General features: G+C 42.2%; 1 protein-coding gene across 1 annotated transcript in view; it reads left to right on the top strand.

Moving 5' to 3' along the window:
• Brinp1 (BMP/retinoic acid inducible neural specific 1) overlaps positions 1–18,747 on the top strand; it is a 171,645-nt gene that overhangs the window by 30,556 nt on the left and 122,342 nt on the right. The window contains exon 2 of the mRNA XM_058581649.1: positions 18,364–18,631. Within this exon, the coding sequence (XP_058437632.1) occupies positions 18,414–18,631 (218 nt within the window). The 5' untranslated portion in view covers positions 18,364–18,413. The remainder of the gene's footprint in view (positions 1–18,363; positions 18,632–18,747) is intronic.

Genomic DNA, 18,747 nt, shown 5'->3' with positions numbered 1-18,747 from the left:
AGCAGGGAGTCTCCCAGTGTGTTGAGATGAGAGTGACTGCAGGATCAGCTTTGTCGAAAAAGCAAAACCGGATGAGGGAAGGTAGGTCAGGTCTAGTTAAAGGAGGGGCTTGGGTTTTAATCATGCCATGAGCTTGTCAGCTTGGGGTCACCAACAGGTGTACCTATAGGCACATGATGAGTTGAATTTGACACTCAGAGCAAATGGATGTAGAAGGCTCATTTGTTAATGCTTAACAATAGAGAGATTTCATACACAAATCTGGACTACTTCCTGGCTACTCACTCCTAAGGGACCCGGTGACCTGGCAGCTTAGAGAACCTCCTTCCTTGTGGAATCTGCTGTCCTTGTGGACCTGGACGTGAATCTGCCATTTGTGGCCAGATGTCCTTTATAAGCCCCACACCTGGACACTTCTTTCCTGTTTACAGCTTGGCCATTGTGGGCTTTCAAGTTTGCATTCTGTGCAGAAGTATCGAGGCCTAAAAATTAGTGGTCATTGACATGATTAAATCAACGTTTGGGGCTGTTTATTTGTTCATCAAACATTTATTGAGCATCTGTTTCCTGCAAGGCTTTAGAAAGGGAAGGATTGGGCTTGGGAGGTGAATTGGGAGGCTGGTCAGGTCCGAGGAGAGAGGATAAAATCTGTTTAGGGACAGAGCCACCACCACTGAGATAGAGGTTATATCCTTCTCTCTTGGTCCCTTTAATTATCCTTTTAAAAGAGAAAGCTGCCTCACCCGTTCCCATAGAATCAGGTACCTGTCATTTGACATTCTTTCACCTTGTTTCTTTTATATTACAGTAAACTGCTGTTATACATTATTATATTCATCTAAGAGGGATACATCCTCTTTCCTTCTCATATTTTGTCTCCCTTTCTTTTTCTTTCTTTCTGGTTCTCTCAAGTGAACACGTCCCATCTGGCCCTCATTCCCCACAATTGCCCCCTGTGTACTGATGGACAGTTCTGAACCTCAGAGGGAGGTTGTGTGTCTTCATGGACCTGCTGAGAGCAGACCGGGAAGAGCCAGGCTGGCTCAGAGAGCTGCCTTCTCCAATCAACACAGTTGCTTTGTCTCTGTGTCTGCATTTGACGACAGCATTCTTGTTTCCATGCTCCCAGTGCAGTTTCCTCTCCCACCCCTGCAGCCTACCCTCTCCATCACTTCTCCAGTGCATTCCCCAGAGCCCCAAATGTCTCTTCATCATTCACATCTACCGTGCAGTATGATTGCTCTCAGAATAACGAGAAGCTGAATCTGGAAAGTGGATTTCACTGGAAATGGTCCTTTTGCTAAAACAAAGCAAAACAAAACCTTATAAAAAAAAATCAATGTCTCTAGGAAGAGGAGAGGATGCTTGGAGTCGTAAAAATAGTTTACAGGAGGAGACACGAAAATGCGGTCTATACTCTTGAGTTTCTGCCATTCACTAGCACTGGGACCCTGAGTAAGCATGGTTTCATTATTTTCATAAGATGAAGCAGATGTATTTGATTCTCTTCAAGGACCACTCCACCTAAAATATTTTCCTCCTTGAGCATGAGGAGGAAACCACACCCTGCCATTTCTGATGGGATTTCTTTTCAATCTATACCTATGCATAGGGGGATGCCCATAAGACATAATGGATGTGCAACCAAAAACTCTTACCCAGACGTGTCAGCTTTAGCTAAAACTATCTCTCTGGAGAGTAAGCAAGCTCAGAGAGACCTGAAGGAAGATCTTCCTGACTGCATGAGATCTGGTGGCCTAGGAAAGCCCTTTCCCTCCCTATGGATCATCAGAAAGAAGATGAACAGCAAACCATAGGGTGTTAAGATTCTGCACTTCCTAAAGATAGAAGGAAACCTGGGTTGGATGAACTTTGGCAGCTCCCCACCTTAGGAGAGTGTCGTTAACCTCATGGAAAGCAGAATTTAGGTCTAAGAAACCAGTTACCGCATCCCTAAGCACATGGCCTGGCACAGTTGTATGAGTATCTGCTGAGTAAGTTGATGTGGGCAAAGTATTCAATAAGTACTGTTGAATGAAAGTCACTGGTATTTGGTGATGGAATGTCATAGAATGCCCAAGAGAGAAGAACCTTAGAGATCATTTCTAGCCTGTTTTCTACCCAGGCAAATTGAGGTCTGTGGTTAGGACAAGACTTGATCCAATTCGCATGATGAATTAGGGCTCGAGTACCCAGGCCTCATGAATTCCAGAATAGGTGTTTTTTTGTTTTTTTTTTTTTTTTGGTGAACTCTTTTTGCCTCCAACAATGTAATTTGGCTCGAGTGGCCTTGGGTTAGGCATTTCCAGAGGCCCCTCTGGCATTTGTGTAAATCTGGAGCAGGCTCAGCTGGTGCCTTCTCTCCTACTCTTGGGCTGGCACTTTCTGTTAGTCTCAGTCAAGAGAACATTATAATCCTTCTCCCTGCTCTCCGGCAGTGCACGGCCACCCCATCACTCACTCTAACAGACCCTGCTGAGCACCCACACTATATCTGGAAGCCATTTTCTGTTTGGAAGTCAGTGGCGGTCAGCCAACATTTCAGTAATATTTGCTTTCCTAAGGCTTAGACAAATCAAATCCATTCACTTCCTCAGACTCCATCTCTCTTGTCTGGCACAATGTCCCCTCATCCAAGGCGAGCCAAGATTGAGCATAGTTTTTTTCTCTCTCTCCTTCTCTTATATAATGTACAAGTTTCTTTTTTTTTCTACCAGTATAGAATCATAGCCGATATAAGATTAAACTTGAAAGAAACATAAAAAAGAAAAAAACAAGCAACCAACCGACCAAACAAAAATACACTTAAGTCAGCCTTTCTGGATAGATGGGTGCAGACACCAAGTTCCAGAGATGTGCGGACATCAGTTGCCGTGAGTCTTGCCTCTACAGAGGTTGTAGGAACAGGGCTGAAATTCGAGTATCCTCACCTAGACACATCACCTTGCCTCTCTGAAACTCAGCTTTCTTAGCTGTGAAGTAAGGGCTCAGTTTCTCATTGTGCTGGCCACACGGTGTTGTTCAGGAGGAAAGCGGTTGAGTCAATGTGTCCCCCTGGGTTCTAAGGTGCTAGATGCACATCCGCCCCTGCCGTGGGGCATTATGAGTCTTGTTCCTTGCGCAGGAGCTTTGAGTATTTCAAAGTTGTGTTTATTCTATAATGAGCATTTGGGACATCCTGGCAAGGAAGCAGGTATGATATTTTGGGGCAAAGGATCTCTTTCAGGAGCCCTTCCATTCATCTAACTGCCTACTGTGTGGCTGTCCCAGCAGGGAAGCCGCCATGTTCTCTGATGCATTTAGAGCGGCCTCTGTCAGGGAGTGTACCGGCTGGAAATAGACCAGGCATTTCCTTTGGAGTTTCACAAAAATGGATCCTTTGGGTCAAAGGCCCCTTAATCTGCAAAACACAAGCTGTTTGCCTGACTTGAGGCCTCCACAGACTTCCTAGACTTGAAGGGGCTTTGGTATGGAAAATGGATTGTGTTTTTGAAGATTAAGGGTCCTTTCATCCATAAGATGCAATATATATATATATATATATATATATATATATATATATATATATATTTTTTTTTTTTTTTTTTTTTTTTCTTTCCATCAAGCTCCCAGTGAAACACCTTGCTCCTTTATGACTTAAAACCTGCAGGCTTCCTTTCTTATGCATAGATGGATTAGGCTGGATGACATAGTCAGAGCCTCTGAGCTGCAGAGAACCTCAGTGAATACTCAGTGCAACCCGCCCCCCCCCCCCCCTTAGCACTATTCCTTCTGCCCTCCAAACGTGGGCCAGTCATCCCCACTAATGCATTAAAATCATGTGCAAGTGATTTAAGACTCCAGATTCTGGAGCTTCATCTCCAGAATTTCTGGTGAAGTCTGGAGGAGCTGGTGCATTTCCCAAGCAGAGACTGCTGGGGCTCCACAAGCTATGTTCCCATAAAGTCCCTGAGGGCCAAAGACCTCAGTCACTAGCTGACAGCATAGTGCAAGTGGACAGTCTAGGCTTTGGATAGACCTGGCATCAGATTTCAACTCTGATTCTTAAGATTCATGGGGTTACTTTGACTAAGTTACTTAACTTTACTGCTCTCAGTTTCCATATCCCACAAAATGGGAATAATAATACTACGTAGTGTGTCTGTGAGCTACACCACAAACTTGCTGTATAGCAACCTTTCCTCCCAGCTCAGGCAAGTCAGTGCCTTTAAGAACCAGTATGCATCATAGGTCATGCATTGGTGAGTCAGCTGGGGACCACCCCATCTAACCCAGTCTCACTTATCTAGGCTTACTGCCCCTGCTCTACAGTTCAGTGTGTGTGTAGGGGGTCTGCTCTATGCTTAGCCTAAGGCATTTTAAATGAACAGTCTGCTCCACATGTCCTTCAGCCTCTTTCAGAAACACTAGACACATCCTTCTTCTGGCAAAGGCAGAAGTACAGAAGTTAAATGGAAGCCCACAGGGTCTCTGGAGGTGCAGAGCTAGCCCACCATCACTCCTGTCTCACCCTAATGACTAGAACACATAATGAGGAAACTCAAGGAAAGGGGAGTGGGCTCTGCCTGCTTAGTAGAAGAGCTATAAAATGACATGACAAAGTGCCTGATTATAAGAAGGGGTGATAATTTGAGGCATTAAATAACCTGCCACCACCATCCCACAGTGGAGATCAATTGAAGTAAAGTTTGTAAATACCTTGACTCAGCTCCTCTCATTCACTAAGTGTTCATAAATTATTTTAATCACTATCATTAGTATAGCAAGGACTCAAAAATGGTGGCAAGAACAATTAAATCCTGAGCTCCTGAATCCAGCAGCACAGATGCTCAGGGAGGTGCTCTCGTGTTCTCAGAATGACACAGATGGGATAGTTGGGCCCTTGGAAAGCAGATGGTGCAATGTTTTTTTTTTTTTTTTTTAATCTTGGATTTGAAGAGCAACAGGAAAAACCCTAGTTCTAGCTCATCACGATCTATGACATGTCACTAGGTGTGGTGGTGCATGCCTGTAATCCTAGTGACTGAGGAGGCTGAGGCAGGAGGATTGTAAGTTTGTGGTCAGCCTTTGCTACTTAGAGAGACTGTTTCTCAGAAAAATAATTAAAAGGGCTGGGGATGTAGCTCCATGATAGAGTGGAATTCAAGCCCCAGTCTTCAGTCCTGCAAAAATTAATTAATTAGTTTATATATATATATATATATATATATATATATATATATATATATATATTTATTTATTTCCAGGTGTGTGTGTGTATGTGTATGTGTATGTGAGTGTGTGCATGTGTGTTTGTGTGTGCATCTCCTTCCGGAGCTGGGATAGTGTAAAATGCATAGCATTCACCTAGAGATTTTACTAAAAGTTCAGGATTCCATTCCATTTTATTAGAAATTGTAATTCAGTCAAGTTTGGTGAAGTATCCCAAAGGATGAACATGTGTTAAGCATCCCTGGTGATCAGGACCAAGATGGTCTGTGACTTATTCTTCAAAACTTGAGTTAATACAAACAGGAAGGAAATAGTGAATTCCTACATTCTCATATTAATAGGACTGGAGACCTAGTGGAAAATGCTAGCTCTGCAATATGTAGGGGATTAGAGAGGCCCTGGAAAAGGACAGTGTCAATATAAGAAGACAGATGTGGTCATGTATCAAGGAACACTCATGGCAGCAGAAACCATAACCAAACCAGAACCATAGGAAGAGTCAATTACATAATATTAGACTGTAGCAGTAGATTTCACACATGTACCACACATGAATGCAGATATGTGTTGAGAAATTCCTATTATCTGTTGGCTTATATTAATAAACATAAACCTAAAGATGCAGGGATGAACTAGAACCCAAGCCCTGCTCTTAGGATGCTTCTTACCATCCAGTGGCAGAAACAGAAATGTCAACCATGGAATTGGTCAGAAGTATAATTAGAGGCACGGGCAAGTTTCAACCAACTCCCAGTGATGGAAGTGTCCACTCCTACTTGTATTTATTCCCATCCAGAAAGGCCTTCAAAGGAGAAGACACTGGAGATGCATTTCCAAGGGAGAGTCAGAACCTGCTCTTTATTTAGATATATGAAGGAATTTTAGGGAATTTGTGAAAACATCACAGTAAGATGTTCAGCATGCTGGAGGGAAGAGCATAAGGAGAGTGGGGCGCAAGTGGCAAGATGATTCTGGGATGTAGGCAGGGTAGAAGTGGAATTCCTGTTAAGGAGTTTGGACTCTATCCTGCAGGCAACAGAGAGGTAAAGACCAGAGTGATCAGGGAAGTGAAATAGCTCTGGTATAGCTAAAGGCAGAGAAGGAATATGGTTAACACTTCTAGTGCTTTTTCATATCCTGAGACTTATAGAAAGGGTAGGAAAAACTAGCACCTTCTTTAATATGTTTACTTCCCACACTGATGGAACCTAGCTGTGTTCCTGTGTTGGAAGTAAGTTGTTCTTCGTCAATATGCAGAATGGATGGGACAGTATGAGACTTAAATACCATCTGGGGCCTACTGTGAGAGGCTAGATCCAAATCTACTTTTCATTATGAAATATGGTCAAAGAATCATTCACTAATGATGGTAATACATGTCCAGGAACAAGACTACCTGCATTTGGATTCTGCTACTGCCTCACATTAGCTGTGAGACCATTTGTGCATTTCTAAGCCTTCCTGATTTTAGTTTCCTTGCCTATTAAACAGGACTGATGATCATCCTGCTTGAGATGCTTGTTTGGAGGGTTAAGTAAGTTGTGCATGTTTTATTAAAACAGTTTACTGAGATGTCATCTCTCTGACTTTATTTTCTCATCTCTGGAGTGAGAGTTATAAATCCCTGCCCTGTGTATGTTAAATGTGATGTTGCGATCAGATGGAAACTCAATTCTGTTGCAGTGTGAAGTTTTGCTGGAATGCAAGGATGGTGTAAGGAGTGCTAGAGGGAGTGGGAGGAGGCAGAGCACTCACAACCTCCAAATTACAAACATTAAAAAAATCTATGATTGCTGATTTAGGCATATCTAGTACCTGCTTCAGATGTGTTCCCTGACTTCTTTCTTGAATTTCATGTTTGTCATGAGCAAGAATCAGCCATAGGTGTCCTTTTAGATCATCATTTAGCAGGGATGCTATAAAAGGATGAAGCCATTGCACAAGAACTAGCAGAACCTATGGCTCTACAGGAACATTTCAGGTTATTCATTAATCACCTGCTGGAAACATCAGAGCAAGGGACAGAACTTTTTGATAGATAAATATTGAAATTATTAATAATTATTAATAAGTACAAGTTTCCAATTATTCAATTGGAAACTTGTACTTATTCCACTTAATATTAGCATTAGATTAACCACAGGGAAAAAATCAGTTGTTAACTCACAAGAGCATTCTTATTTTTTTATTGAGCAATTATTGAGCACCTATATAGAACTAGTTCCTACATTTGACATAACTTTCTGCTTTCAATCTCTTTGGTGTGCCTCTGTGGGGAAAGCACCTTTTCTGACACATCTCTGTATCCCATGAAGCCTCTCTGCCTTACTAATTTTCACATAATAGGTGGGTTCTCATGATCCCGTGCTTTTGCTCACCTTGGTCCTGTGACCTGGAATGCATTCTCTGACATGCTTTTATTAATTTTTTCAACTTGGTAAGTCCCTACTTGAACTAGTAAAGACCAAATCAAATCTCAGCTCTCCTGAGAAGTCTTAAACTCACTCTGAGTTACTTTTTTCTTTATTTTCAACACTTATTCAGGTATCCAATAAAACCCAATCAATTGTTCTGCAATTTGAACTTTACAGGTTTATCTTCCTGTGGCTCCCTATAGCCATAAACAGTTTCTTCTCTTTGCCTACCCAGTAGCTTGTCCAAAATTTGACATTCCACCACAACTCTGTGAAGACCTCACACAGCTCTTTCAATCAGTACTAATTAGCTTTCTGTCCCCATTCTTTATTTTCTTCTTTAACTCTGGGTTGGACCTGTGTGTTTAAAAATTTATTAAAGCCTCTCTATATGGAAAAAAAAATCTTCCACTGATTATTGGTTTCCCTTTCTGGTAGGGAGAAAGGAGAGGTGTTGGCTACCATTCTTGTGTGCTTTCCTTCTTAGCCAGGTGCTGGGCACTCTCTGTCTCCATTCATTCATGTCCCATTCATGCTTCAGTCTCTTCAAAGGAATCTTCAGTCCTTGTCAAGCTGCTGAAAACTGTCCACCCCTATTTTGTCAAGTGCAATAGGCATTTGAGTCTTTCTCTTGTACCACTCTGCAGCTTTTGAAACTTGAGACCCTTCTCTCCTTAAACATCGCTGTTTCTCCTCACTTTCGTAGAGTTATCTTCTCAGTCTATTCATGGGATGATTTGCCTCTTCATGCTGCCTAAATATGAGCATTGCTTATTGTTTGTTCCCATTACTCTGGACTCACCTGTGTCCTTTGAGTGATCTCATCTGCTCTGAGAAATCTAACCACTGTCCGTCCATAGTGTGCTTTACAAATCTCTGTCTCTAGTTCTGGCCTCTTTTTCATTTGACTTAAGGTTCAATCGCCTTCTGGAAATCCTGCCTTGAATATTCTGCAGACACCACAATCTCAACAGATCCAAGAGAATACTTTGTTTTTGTTCACTCTAAATCCATCTCTTTTTCTTTATTGTTTATTACCATGACTGTCATTATGAATCTAGTCACCAAACCAGAGCCAGGAGTCATAGTAGACACCTTTCTTTCCTCACCTAGCCATCAAATCCTACTAATTTTGCCCCTCTACAATTTTTTACCTTCTATCTCTCAAATATAGAATAGCTTGTAGAGACCACATTTAACCTGATCTATTAGTTGGCCCCTTTATTTTCTCCTTTTCCCTCTTTAAATCTCTTCACTCCTCCTTCCAGATGGAGTAACTCATCTATGTACAACTCTAGTGCACAACTTTTCTGTCTCAAGGTCTTCTGTGGCTCCCTATAATCCCATGGGGGTTATCCTAGCTGTTGGTTTGTAGAGTTCATTAATTGAATCAGTATAGATTCAGTATCTACCATATGATTGGTTCCAGATACTGGACATAGATAGAAGGAATCTCTTTGTTCAAGAAATATTATGTAGAGATATGATTATAAAACAAGCAACCCCATTTATCTCTTTATTTTTTGTTAGTCTCTGCTGAAAAATTTTAATTGTCATAACTCTGAAGTGTTTATAGGTCTTATATTCATAGCACCCTCCTTCATTTTTCTCTTGTGTTCCCTAGCCTGGGATTCAGGGTCCATTTTCCTTCCTTCCTTCCTTCCTTCCTTCCTTCCTTCCTTCCTTCCTTCCCCACCCCCTCTCGTTTTTTTCTTCTCAAATACTTCTTTGCCTCCTAAGACCTCACCTGAATGCAATCCCCAAGAAGTATTGCCAGAGACCCTGGTTTGAGGCTTCATGCTTCACAGATCTCTGGATGTACTGTCTTTGCCCTGCAATTACATTATATTGATATCACCTGTTTCTGTGAGAGCCAATTAAAATAGTATAAACACAAGACTGAGAGCCAATTAAAATAGTATAAACACAATAGATAATTGTTAAATTTTACTAAACTGGCCCAGAATAAACACTCCAAAATGTTTATTTCACTCTCCCTTTGAAAGATTTCCTGCAGAGACTGCTGATAATCTGGGGAGAAAACTCAAAAGGAAGAAATTTAGGTCTTCACATTTCTAAAAGTGGCTCAAATGAAATATTTATGAAGAAAAAGATGCTACATATAACTTATGCTTTTAGTGTTAATTTTAAAAGTAATACTTGAGATCATGAAATTAAGTATTCTGTATATATCCATTTTTATTCAGATTTCCATGACTTTCTCTAGATTTGATATATCCAGAAATTTCATACCTCAAGTTGACTTATTGGTCATTCTCTTCATTAGCATCTTTATAGTAGATTTGTGACACTTCATGATTGTCAAGGTAAGAAGACTACAGGCAGGGATGTGTGTTTTTGTTGCTTAGTATTTAAATTCCTGAGTCATAGAATTGGCTTGGGTTGAAGTTAAATTCTGCTAATTTTAGATACTGTGACACTGGAAAAATAACTATATTTTTAAAAAGAGCCTCAGTTTTATCATCTGCAAAAGAGAAATAATGCTATTTATCCCAAAGGATTTTTCTGTGGATTTAATAGCCTGGGGCATGAGGAGAGCCAGGTATGGTATCCAGCAAGTAGTCTATGCTCAGTGGTCTTTCACCCTCACGAAGGCATCTAAAATACAACGTGAGTCCTGACTCATCTAAGATGGGAAATGGGGGTGGACATTTCAAGGACAGGGAATGTAAGCAAATACACTGAAGCATGTTCCATCAGTGAAGTCCCAGAGAGAATCTGGAGAACTGGGTGAGTTGAGAATAGGATGTGGAAGAATGTGAGTAGGAAGTGGATGTCTCTTCTGAATATAAGACCTAGGGATAAGCAATCAGAGCGAATGATTGGGCCTGTTTAGATCGGGCAGTCCTGAAGCACATCTGTATTTAGAAAGATGACTGGCAACAGGTGCTCAGGATAGAAGAGGTAGAGAGGATGCAGGCCCATGCGAAGATGATTGTGATAGCTCAGGTGATAGTCGTTTTGCAAAATAAGGACACATGTCAAGAGAAGATGGACATGATAATTCAGATTTGTCAAAATAAGAAAACTACAGGCAGAGAAGATGTGGTTTTGTTGTTTAGTGTGTTAAAGTCCTGAGTTACAGAACTTAGAATTGGCTTAGGTTGAAGTTTAAAGAGACGTTTCCATTAGAAAAGACACATTTCTGTGGTAAAGTGTGTTTATTGGAAGGAAGGATACATGTAGGATCAGTTTGAGGTTTACAGAGAATATAGGAGAAGGAAATTATTAGCAAAGAAAAAAGATATCTATGAAAACAAAGTAAACTGACGGGTTGGGAAGATGATGATGATGTTGATAGAGCGAAGGAGGAAGTTAGGGTAAATCCCAGCTTCTCACAGGGGCCTGATGTGGGAGATCCTGTGGTTCATTTGGATGAGGAATACTGGGAGAAGACAAAGCAAGAGGGGGTGATGATGGGTTTAGTTTGGGTTATTTTGAGTTCCAGAAGCCTGTGGGATTTCCTAGAGATGTTGATGATGTGGTTAAAATTCATAATACAGAATGTACAAAGTGTAATGAACTCTCATTCCACTGGTCTTAACAATCAGTAAGTTTTTGTCTGTATATCTTTTTAAGTGTGTGTGATATAAGTTATTTACACATATTACCTTCACTAGCTAATATGGCAGTTCCTCAATGCTCAGTGTCCAGTTACAGGAAAGGTCAGCATTAGTAACAGTAAATGTAAATCTGTGTTTTCCTCAGTCGTTTTGATCATCTTGAATCATTCTGACCAACACATGGTAAATCTTATTAGATCTGACTATTTTGATTTAGCATTGCAGTGTGGCTGTCTCTCTGCTATTTTCTTGCTCATGTTGCCTTGAATTAGTATCATTATTGTCAATTCATAGCTCTGTTGGCAGAGATCTTTTTAAATTTAACTTTATTTATTTGGTACTAAAGATTTAGCCCAAGGGTATTCTACCACTGAGCTAGATCACCAGCTCTTTATATTTTGTTTGTTTATTTATTTGTTTTGTTTTGAGACAGAGCCTCACTAAATTCCTGAGGCTGACCTCCAACTTGCCATACTCCTGTCTTAGCCTCCCAGTTTGCTGGGATTACAGGCATGCAACATCATGCCCAACTGACAGGGATCTTTTAGTCACTTGCCTAGTTTGTGACAGCTAGTTTGGTTAAAATCAAATGTGTTACTAAAGTGCATGTCACTGGGCACAGGTAAACATCAAGGTGTCACAATACCCTGGAAGTGAAATAAAGATGGAACCCAGCCTCTCCTTTCTGGGGGCTCCCCTTCTGTACTCTAGTACCATTGATGAGTTGGTACTGATATTTGTGCTGAGTCTTATACCTAGCTAATAAACCAGGAATCCTAATATTTTTTCTTGCCTTATATGCCTTAAAAAGTAAATTGTAATTGAATTTAATTGGGGTTTTACACTGAGTTGTACTCTGAGTGTTTTTGTGAAATCTTTACTTTAGTTAAATAGGATTCATGGGGTAAGATTGGAAAACAAAAATAACAACAAAATCCACTTGAATCTTGTCTCCCACTACTTAAACCTCTTCTTCCAGGTTACTCCTGATATTTGGTTGAAAGTATCATTTTTAAAGAACCCTTTCAAATTATTTCTGTTCACCTCTGTTTCCCATAGAGCTGTCAATGTCCAATTGAGTACATGATGACAAATAAATCATTTGAAGTGGAAACTTCACTCTTTCTCGTGATTCTCCTTTTTCTCCTGTTATGGGGTTACCATTATCTCTTCCATCTTCCTAAATTTTGATTTCCAACTTCAGGGTTTGGCGGAAATGGAGAGGCGGGGAGGTGGGAAGGCTCTTCCTGGATAACCCTTTTTGCAGAGACATTAGTGCCTGGCAGTTCGGCAGGTGTTTAGTGCTGACCTTTTCTTACCTGCAGCATTTTTGAGTTATCTTTGAACACCACTTCTGGAAACCTCTGACTAGTGATTCCTCTGATACAGGAAAATATATCTCTTTTCAGCTGCTTACCTACTCCTCAGCCTTTAGGCCCTTGGGAAACGGCAGGACGACTCCAGTTCCTTTTACGGGGATCTGGGCAGCCTGGCCCAGCTCTCTCCTGCATGTTGCCCGTCTCTGTTCCATGGCAAGGGGAGCCACATTCTCACCCAGGAGTTAGGCAGTGTCTTCCCAAATTGCAGTCCCTTCTCTGCTTCCAGGTTGCAGCCCGTGTCTCTTCAGGTGTCTCTTCTTAGCATTCTTTGTGTGGTTTTCGAGTGTAAGTGAGGCGACCACCTGCCATGCTTTCCTAAGTTCCAGGGAACAGGACCGTGTTGTTTAAGTGGTCTCCTGGAAACGTGAGGCGGGAGACTTCGACCGCTTCCTCACATCCTGAGGAATCTAGGGGTGCTAGGGATGACTCAGCAATGCCACCAGATTCCACTCACACTCCATTTCTGGCACCAAGGCCTTACCTTTTTATGCTGTGATATGAGTGTTAAGAGTCCCCCAAAGTGCACTGAGGCTGTTTGTGTTGTAAGTCTAACATGATGGTCACATAGCTCTCCCTGCAATAGGGTTGTTTTTGTAGTTTTGGACTTCAGCGGAAACCCAGCTAGTACACCCTATGAATCCTTACCTGAACCCCACACAGTGACCGTTGTCCTGTTATTGCCCACATTTTACAGATAAGGAAACTGAGGCATGGGAGGGGGCGGTTATCCACATGCCCAAGCTCTCTTAGCTTGGAATGTCTGCATCTTGGTAAGAAGTGTTTGGGAGTAGAGGCCTCAGAGAGGCCACCTGATTGGCTCAGGTTCTCTAGGCAGGTGCTGCGGGCTGCCCTTAGGTGTAGCATTAGCTCAGTTCCTCAAGGACCCTGGGGAAGTAGAAGGAAAAGCCATTCTCTTCTACCCTCTGGCCCTGAATGGGGGCCATGGCCCAGCAATCCATGCCGAAACCTCCAGAGGATGAGCTTGGTACAGGCTGCTGGAAGGCCATTCTCTCTCATCTCTTTCTCCTGAGTGTGTGCCTCGGATGTAAATATTTTACAATGGCAACAATTAGAAATGTGCTCTGTGTGGGATGAACCGGTTTCCTCAATGACACCGCAGGCTTATATATAGCACAGTTCAGCCGAGTGCCTCACGTGTGCGCCCTGCTACAGCCTGTGACAGCGGCTCTGTGGACCAGAGCATCCAACAGCAGCGGGTTTGTGACTCACCAAAGGTCACAGGGGGTCAAGGGCAGTACTTGGAATAGAACTGGCCATGTGTTCCCGGGCTCTGAACTCGAGCGGCAGGAAATTCCCTTTGTGAATCTTTTGGAAGAACAACAGAGCCAAATGCATGGTGGAAAATATCCAGGGTTGTCTCTACAATGTGCAGGTTAGGAAATTTGGCCCTGGAATGTAAGAGTTTTTATTTATAATATATTTAGTGTTTGGTTATTGATTTCAGAAGCAGAATGCAAGTGACCAGTGTTAAAGACAAATATATATGATTTCCTTTTTTTCCCAATGTTGATAGAAATGTGGAGATAGATGAGTGACCTTCCCAAATGGGGTTGTAGAGCACAAGTGTTCATCACTGTCCTCCAATGCCCAAGATAAATGGAAGAGGAGCCGCATGAGTCATTTTAAAGTTTCTAGCAACCACATGAAAAAAGAGATGGGAATAATTCATTTAAATATCTCTTATCTAATCTGATATATCAAAACTAATATTTCAGCCTGTAATCAAAATAAGCATTAGGAAGACATTTTACTTTGTGCTAGTTCCACTAAGTCTTTGAAATTCTGTGGATGTGTATTTTGTACTTAGAGCCCATCCATTTGAACTGGCTGCAGTTAGCATCCTTGTGAACCATATGTGGCCTGTTGCTCCAAAACTCCAATTCTAGCTGCCATTTGCTATCATTGTGGCATTGAACCAGTTCCTGAACCTCAGTTTCCCCTCTCCTCCAAGTGTAAATTGGGGACAAGAATGACTTCCTCTCATGAAATTGTCATAAGGGAACATTAGCAACTGGTGTGATCCCTGTTGCATAGCAAATACTCATTTAATGCATAATTTCTTCCTTAAAATGACTTTTGTGGCACCTGAACTCCCTGTGGAAGAACGGACTGAAACCTCGCTGCTTCTGACTGTATCTGAACAGGAACCTATTCTGGTCTCTTTTTCCCTTCCTTCCACGGACATTTCTTTGTCCCTGAGGCATCTGTATCACTTATTCCTTCACCTTCTTCATATCTCTGCTCAGAAGTTCCTGTATCAGAGATGCCTTTCTTGAACACTCTGCATAGGAAACCATACTCTCTCTCCCAGCCCCTGTGATCTGCTCCAAATATGTCGAGCATACTCCTTACCACCTGTTTCCCCAGTGGAAAATCGTATCCTCCCAGAGCGCTGGGTTAAAAACAATTTCTCTGACCTCTATCCCTCTATTGGACTTTATTCCTTTCTTGTAGTATTTATGGAGAACATTTTATCTTAGAATCACTCATGAGCGTGGCTTTCCCAAGGACAAGACCTAATTTCACCTGGACATTGGGGTGGGGAATCCAATTACCATGGTACAGAAATTTAATGAGATACACACAGGTTAAAATCCTGCATCTAACACTGAGGAGTTGTGAGCTTGGGAATGTTATTCAGTGCTTATTTGTTACAAGATGGAACAGCTGTACCACCTTGTGAAACACACCTTTCTTAACATCTGCTTCTCTTTGGATTCTTAGGCTATTACTAAGAAAACACACATTTTTAAAGCCAAGCACACAATATATGCAAAACATCAGTCATGTGACTCTTATATGATCCCAAGTCTCCATGACATTTAGTGCTAACATGGTCTTGTTTATAGAACAGGGGCCACATTGCCTATCATCATATCTCATACAAAAACATTTAGGTAACAAACATACTAGTCTTTGTTCTAGTTCAACAAAATATTCCTTTTTATTAAGATGTTCTTTATAGAAAACCTCATTTTTATTTTCAGTGCTCTGTGAATCACCATGACTTTCTAAGTCAATAGAGATATTCTCGACTTCTTCCATGTAATACTCATCTATACCTAATAAAAGGTAGAGGTATCACAGACTCCCAAAATGAATCAGACACAGCCTCACACATCTACTGCACTGCCAACATTAAGTGGCAGAATGAGAGTCCTTAACGAGTAATTAGAAGACAGGTGTCCTGATTCTCCACCCAGGCCATGGTCTGTATAAAGGGACTGGATTTGATCAGAGTTCCTCAACTTTTACATGATCGACATGTTGGTTCCAGAATCCTTTGTTGCAGGGGTCTGTCCTGAGCACTGTAAGACGTCTGGCAGCATCCCTGGCTTATATTCACCAGACGTCAGCAGCATCCCCTTAATGACAATTAAAGATGTCCCCTGGGGGAAAAATGGTCCCCACTTGGAAAGCACTGGGCTGGGGCTTTTAAATCTTAGCTAATTCTAGGACTATGGGTGAAGCTTCACTCCCTTATGTACATACATGTGCGTGAACACACACACACACACACACACACACACACATGCACATCCACACCACATCCACAACCTTGTTCCTGTCCCACTTTTGATAGCTGCGGTGTTCTCCATCCTGTTTCCTCGCCATAAACACTCAGCATTCTCTCCAGGCTCCCACCCTCACCCCTCACAGCAGAAGCTATGGAGAAGGGCTGAAGGGGTGCCGTGCTGCGATTTCAGCGTACTGTAGCTCCTCACCACAGGGAACTCTGAACGGTCGCCTCCACCCCCTGTTTGCCACTCCCGTGGGCTATGGCAGACAGTCTTGGCAGCTGTGGCTGTTACAGTTCTGAGCTCAACATGGAAGCCTTTGTTTTAGGCTCTGAACGAAACTTGAGGCCACAGCTTTTTCCAGCCCACTCCTCTGCACACGTGCTTCTCTCCTCTGCCCTGACAGCTGGGGCTTGCTGCGACAAGTGGATTTTTGTGGCAACTCGTGATAAAATGGTGCATTTGTGCAATACTGGGAAATATTCAGTTGGGCAGGAAATCTCTGTCTCTCTCTTTTTGATTTTTTTTCTTTGTTTAGCTTTATTTTCCTCCCATAGTCAGCTGGAAGAGTAAATAAATAAGGTTTGCTGTTTAATCGTGTGTGGAGATGGTTCTGCAGTTGACAAAATGTTTGTGTCCTCATTATATTTTTACATGGTAGTCATAAACATCCAAGATGGAGAGAGGGGATGTGACTGTTCACAGCAACATGGCTAGTCAAGAGCAGAAACAGTTTTCAAAGGTTCTTGCTAGTTAAAATCTCACAGCCCAATGAACAAGACACAGAGACAACGAAGTATCATATGAGGTGATAAGTGCTGATGCACAGTTACAGGAAAGAGTAGAGCGAGTAGAGCTGAGTTTCAGGAATAACACTTTTAGAAGGAATTGAAAAAAAGTAACGACCACTGAAAATCTGACCTTAAGTGGTTACTAAAGGATTTGGGTCCCCAAACTATGGGACCACTGTGATCAACATTCCCTAGCAGAGAATAGATTAACATTGGGATTAGCATTCGTCATCATCGTTATCCTCCTTACCATTCATGCCATTTTTTGAGCATTTATTATATTCCAGGCTCTTGAAGGGGCACATTACATAAATTATTTCATTTGATTGTTATATTAGTCCTGTATATAGGTGTTATTGTTAGCGACATTTTACAGATGACGAAAATAAGCGAAGTTATCTTGCCTAAAACCATACCACTGATAGTTGGTGCAAGGTAGATGCAAAGCCTTTCAATATGGAGTAGGATGAGCTCTCTTAGAATCAGCAGAATGAGAGGTACCAACAGTACAGCGTTAAGCTAGTGAGGAGATGAAGCTAGTGATGGGAAGATAAAGAGTAAGGCTGGTGAATTTTCCAAAGGCGAGGCATGCCTTTGTGGTCTGTGTGATTTCCACGAGGAACCTTCCCCTAAGCTTTCTGTTGGACTCAAGCATTTCTCCAATGCATTCCCACACTTTGCTCCCATACCACCCAGTAAGACTACTGGTGTGCAAGACCCCACCTAACCCCTCCTCCTTTAGTTTCCCCTCCAAATGCCCTCTGAATGCTGGGAACACTGAGGCTTACAGGCACCATGAGTTCTTTGATTCCAAGTTTCCTTGGAGTCTGGGAGACACTACACTGAGCTGTATAGAAGCTACCCCAACAAGCTCCAGAAACTCATCTCCAAGGTATCCAGCCCAGATAGGCATGAGGATAACCCACCATGAGACTTGGTGCATACATCTGATCATGCAAAAGCAAAGCACTCATCTGTGTGTATACGTCTGTGTGAGAGGAGAGGAGAAAGGAACTCTTGTTTATTGAGTCTCCGTGATAGGCACAGCAGGTTGTGAAGATGGAGGTTGAGACAGAAGCTCAGGTTCTGTGTCTGTGTCTCTTATCGGGAGTAGGAGACTTTGTTCCTGCATTAATTCCTTTCACTCACTCTTTCAGCACATCCTCAGTGTGACACATGAGGACAGTGCATTCCTAAGCGACTAAGGGGTTTACAACATGTGAACGGCCAAACAAAGCAGGGTTGGGAGCCCAGATCTCCATAGAGTGTATGGCTTTAGGCACAAACCATACTGACCTGCGTAAACTTTAATGCATTCTGCTAATGGAAGGGATCATCGTGAAGATGTGTTAACTTTTTTCTTCTCTCTTGTCTTCCCCCGCCTTTCCTCTCCTCCTCCTCCGCTTCTTCCCTCCTTTCTCTCCTTTTGATTTTGTTCTCTACAGGACTCCAGAGAATGGAGCAAGAATGAGAGGAAAAAGGCCGGCAGAAAAGCATGAACTGGAGGTTTGTTGAGCTCCTCTACTTCCTGTTTGTATGGGGCCGTATCTCAGTGCAGCCCTCCCACCAGGAACCAGCTGGGACAGACCAACATGTCTCCAAGGAATTTGATTGGCTTATTTCAGACAGGGGGCCTTTCCACCACTCCAGGAGCTACCTATCCTTTGTGGAAAGACACCGACAAGGATTTACAACCAGATATAAAATATACAGGTATGATGGAGGCTAAAGAGCCTTCGCCTTTCCTTTCTGTTGGGCTTTGTGGGGTCAGGCCCTGCCACACCCTTGCTGCTGGATAAGTGTTCGAGTCAAGAGATCGTGTCCCTTTT

Source organism: Marmota monax, unplaced genomic scaffold, assembly GCF_021218885.2.
Source record: "Marmota monax isolate L192 unplaced genomic scaffold, Marmota_monax_Labrador192_F-V1.1 WCK01_AAM20220418_F8-fsc00020, whole genome shotgun sequence".
In the NCBI taxonomy this organism is placed as follows: domain Eukaryota; kingdom Metazoa; phylum Chordata; class Mammalia; order Rodentia; family Sciuridae; genus Marmota; species Marmota monax.
The sequence above is the reverse complement of the archived record's forward strand: the minus strand, read 5'-3'. Positions and strand labels throughout refer to the sequence as shown.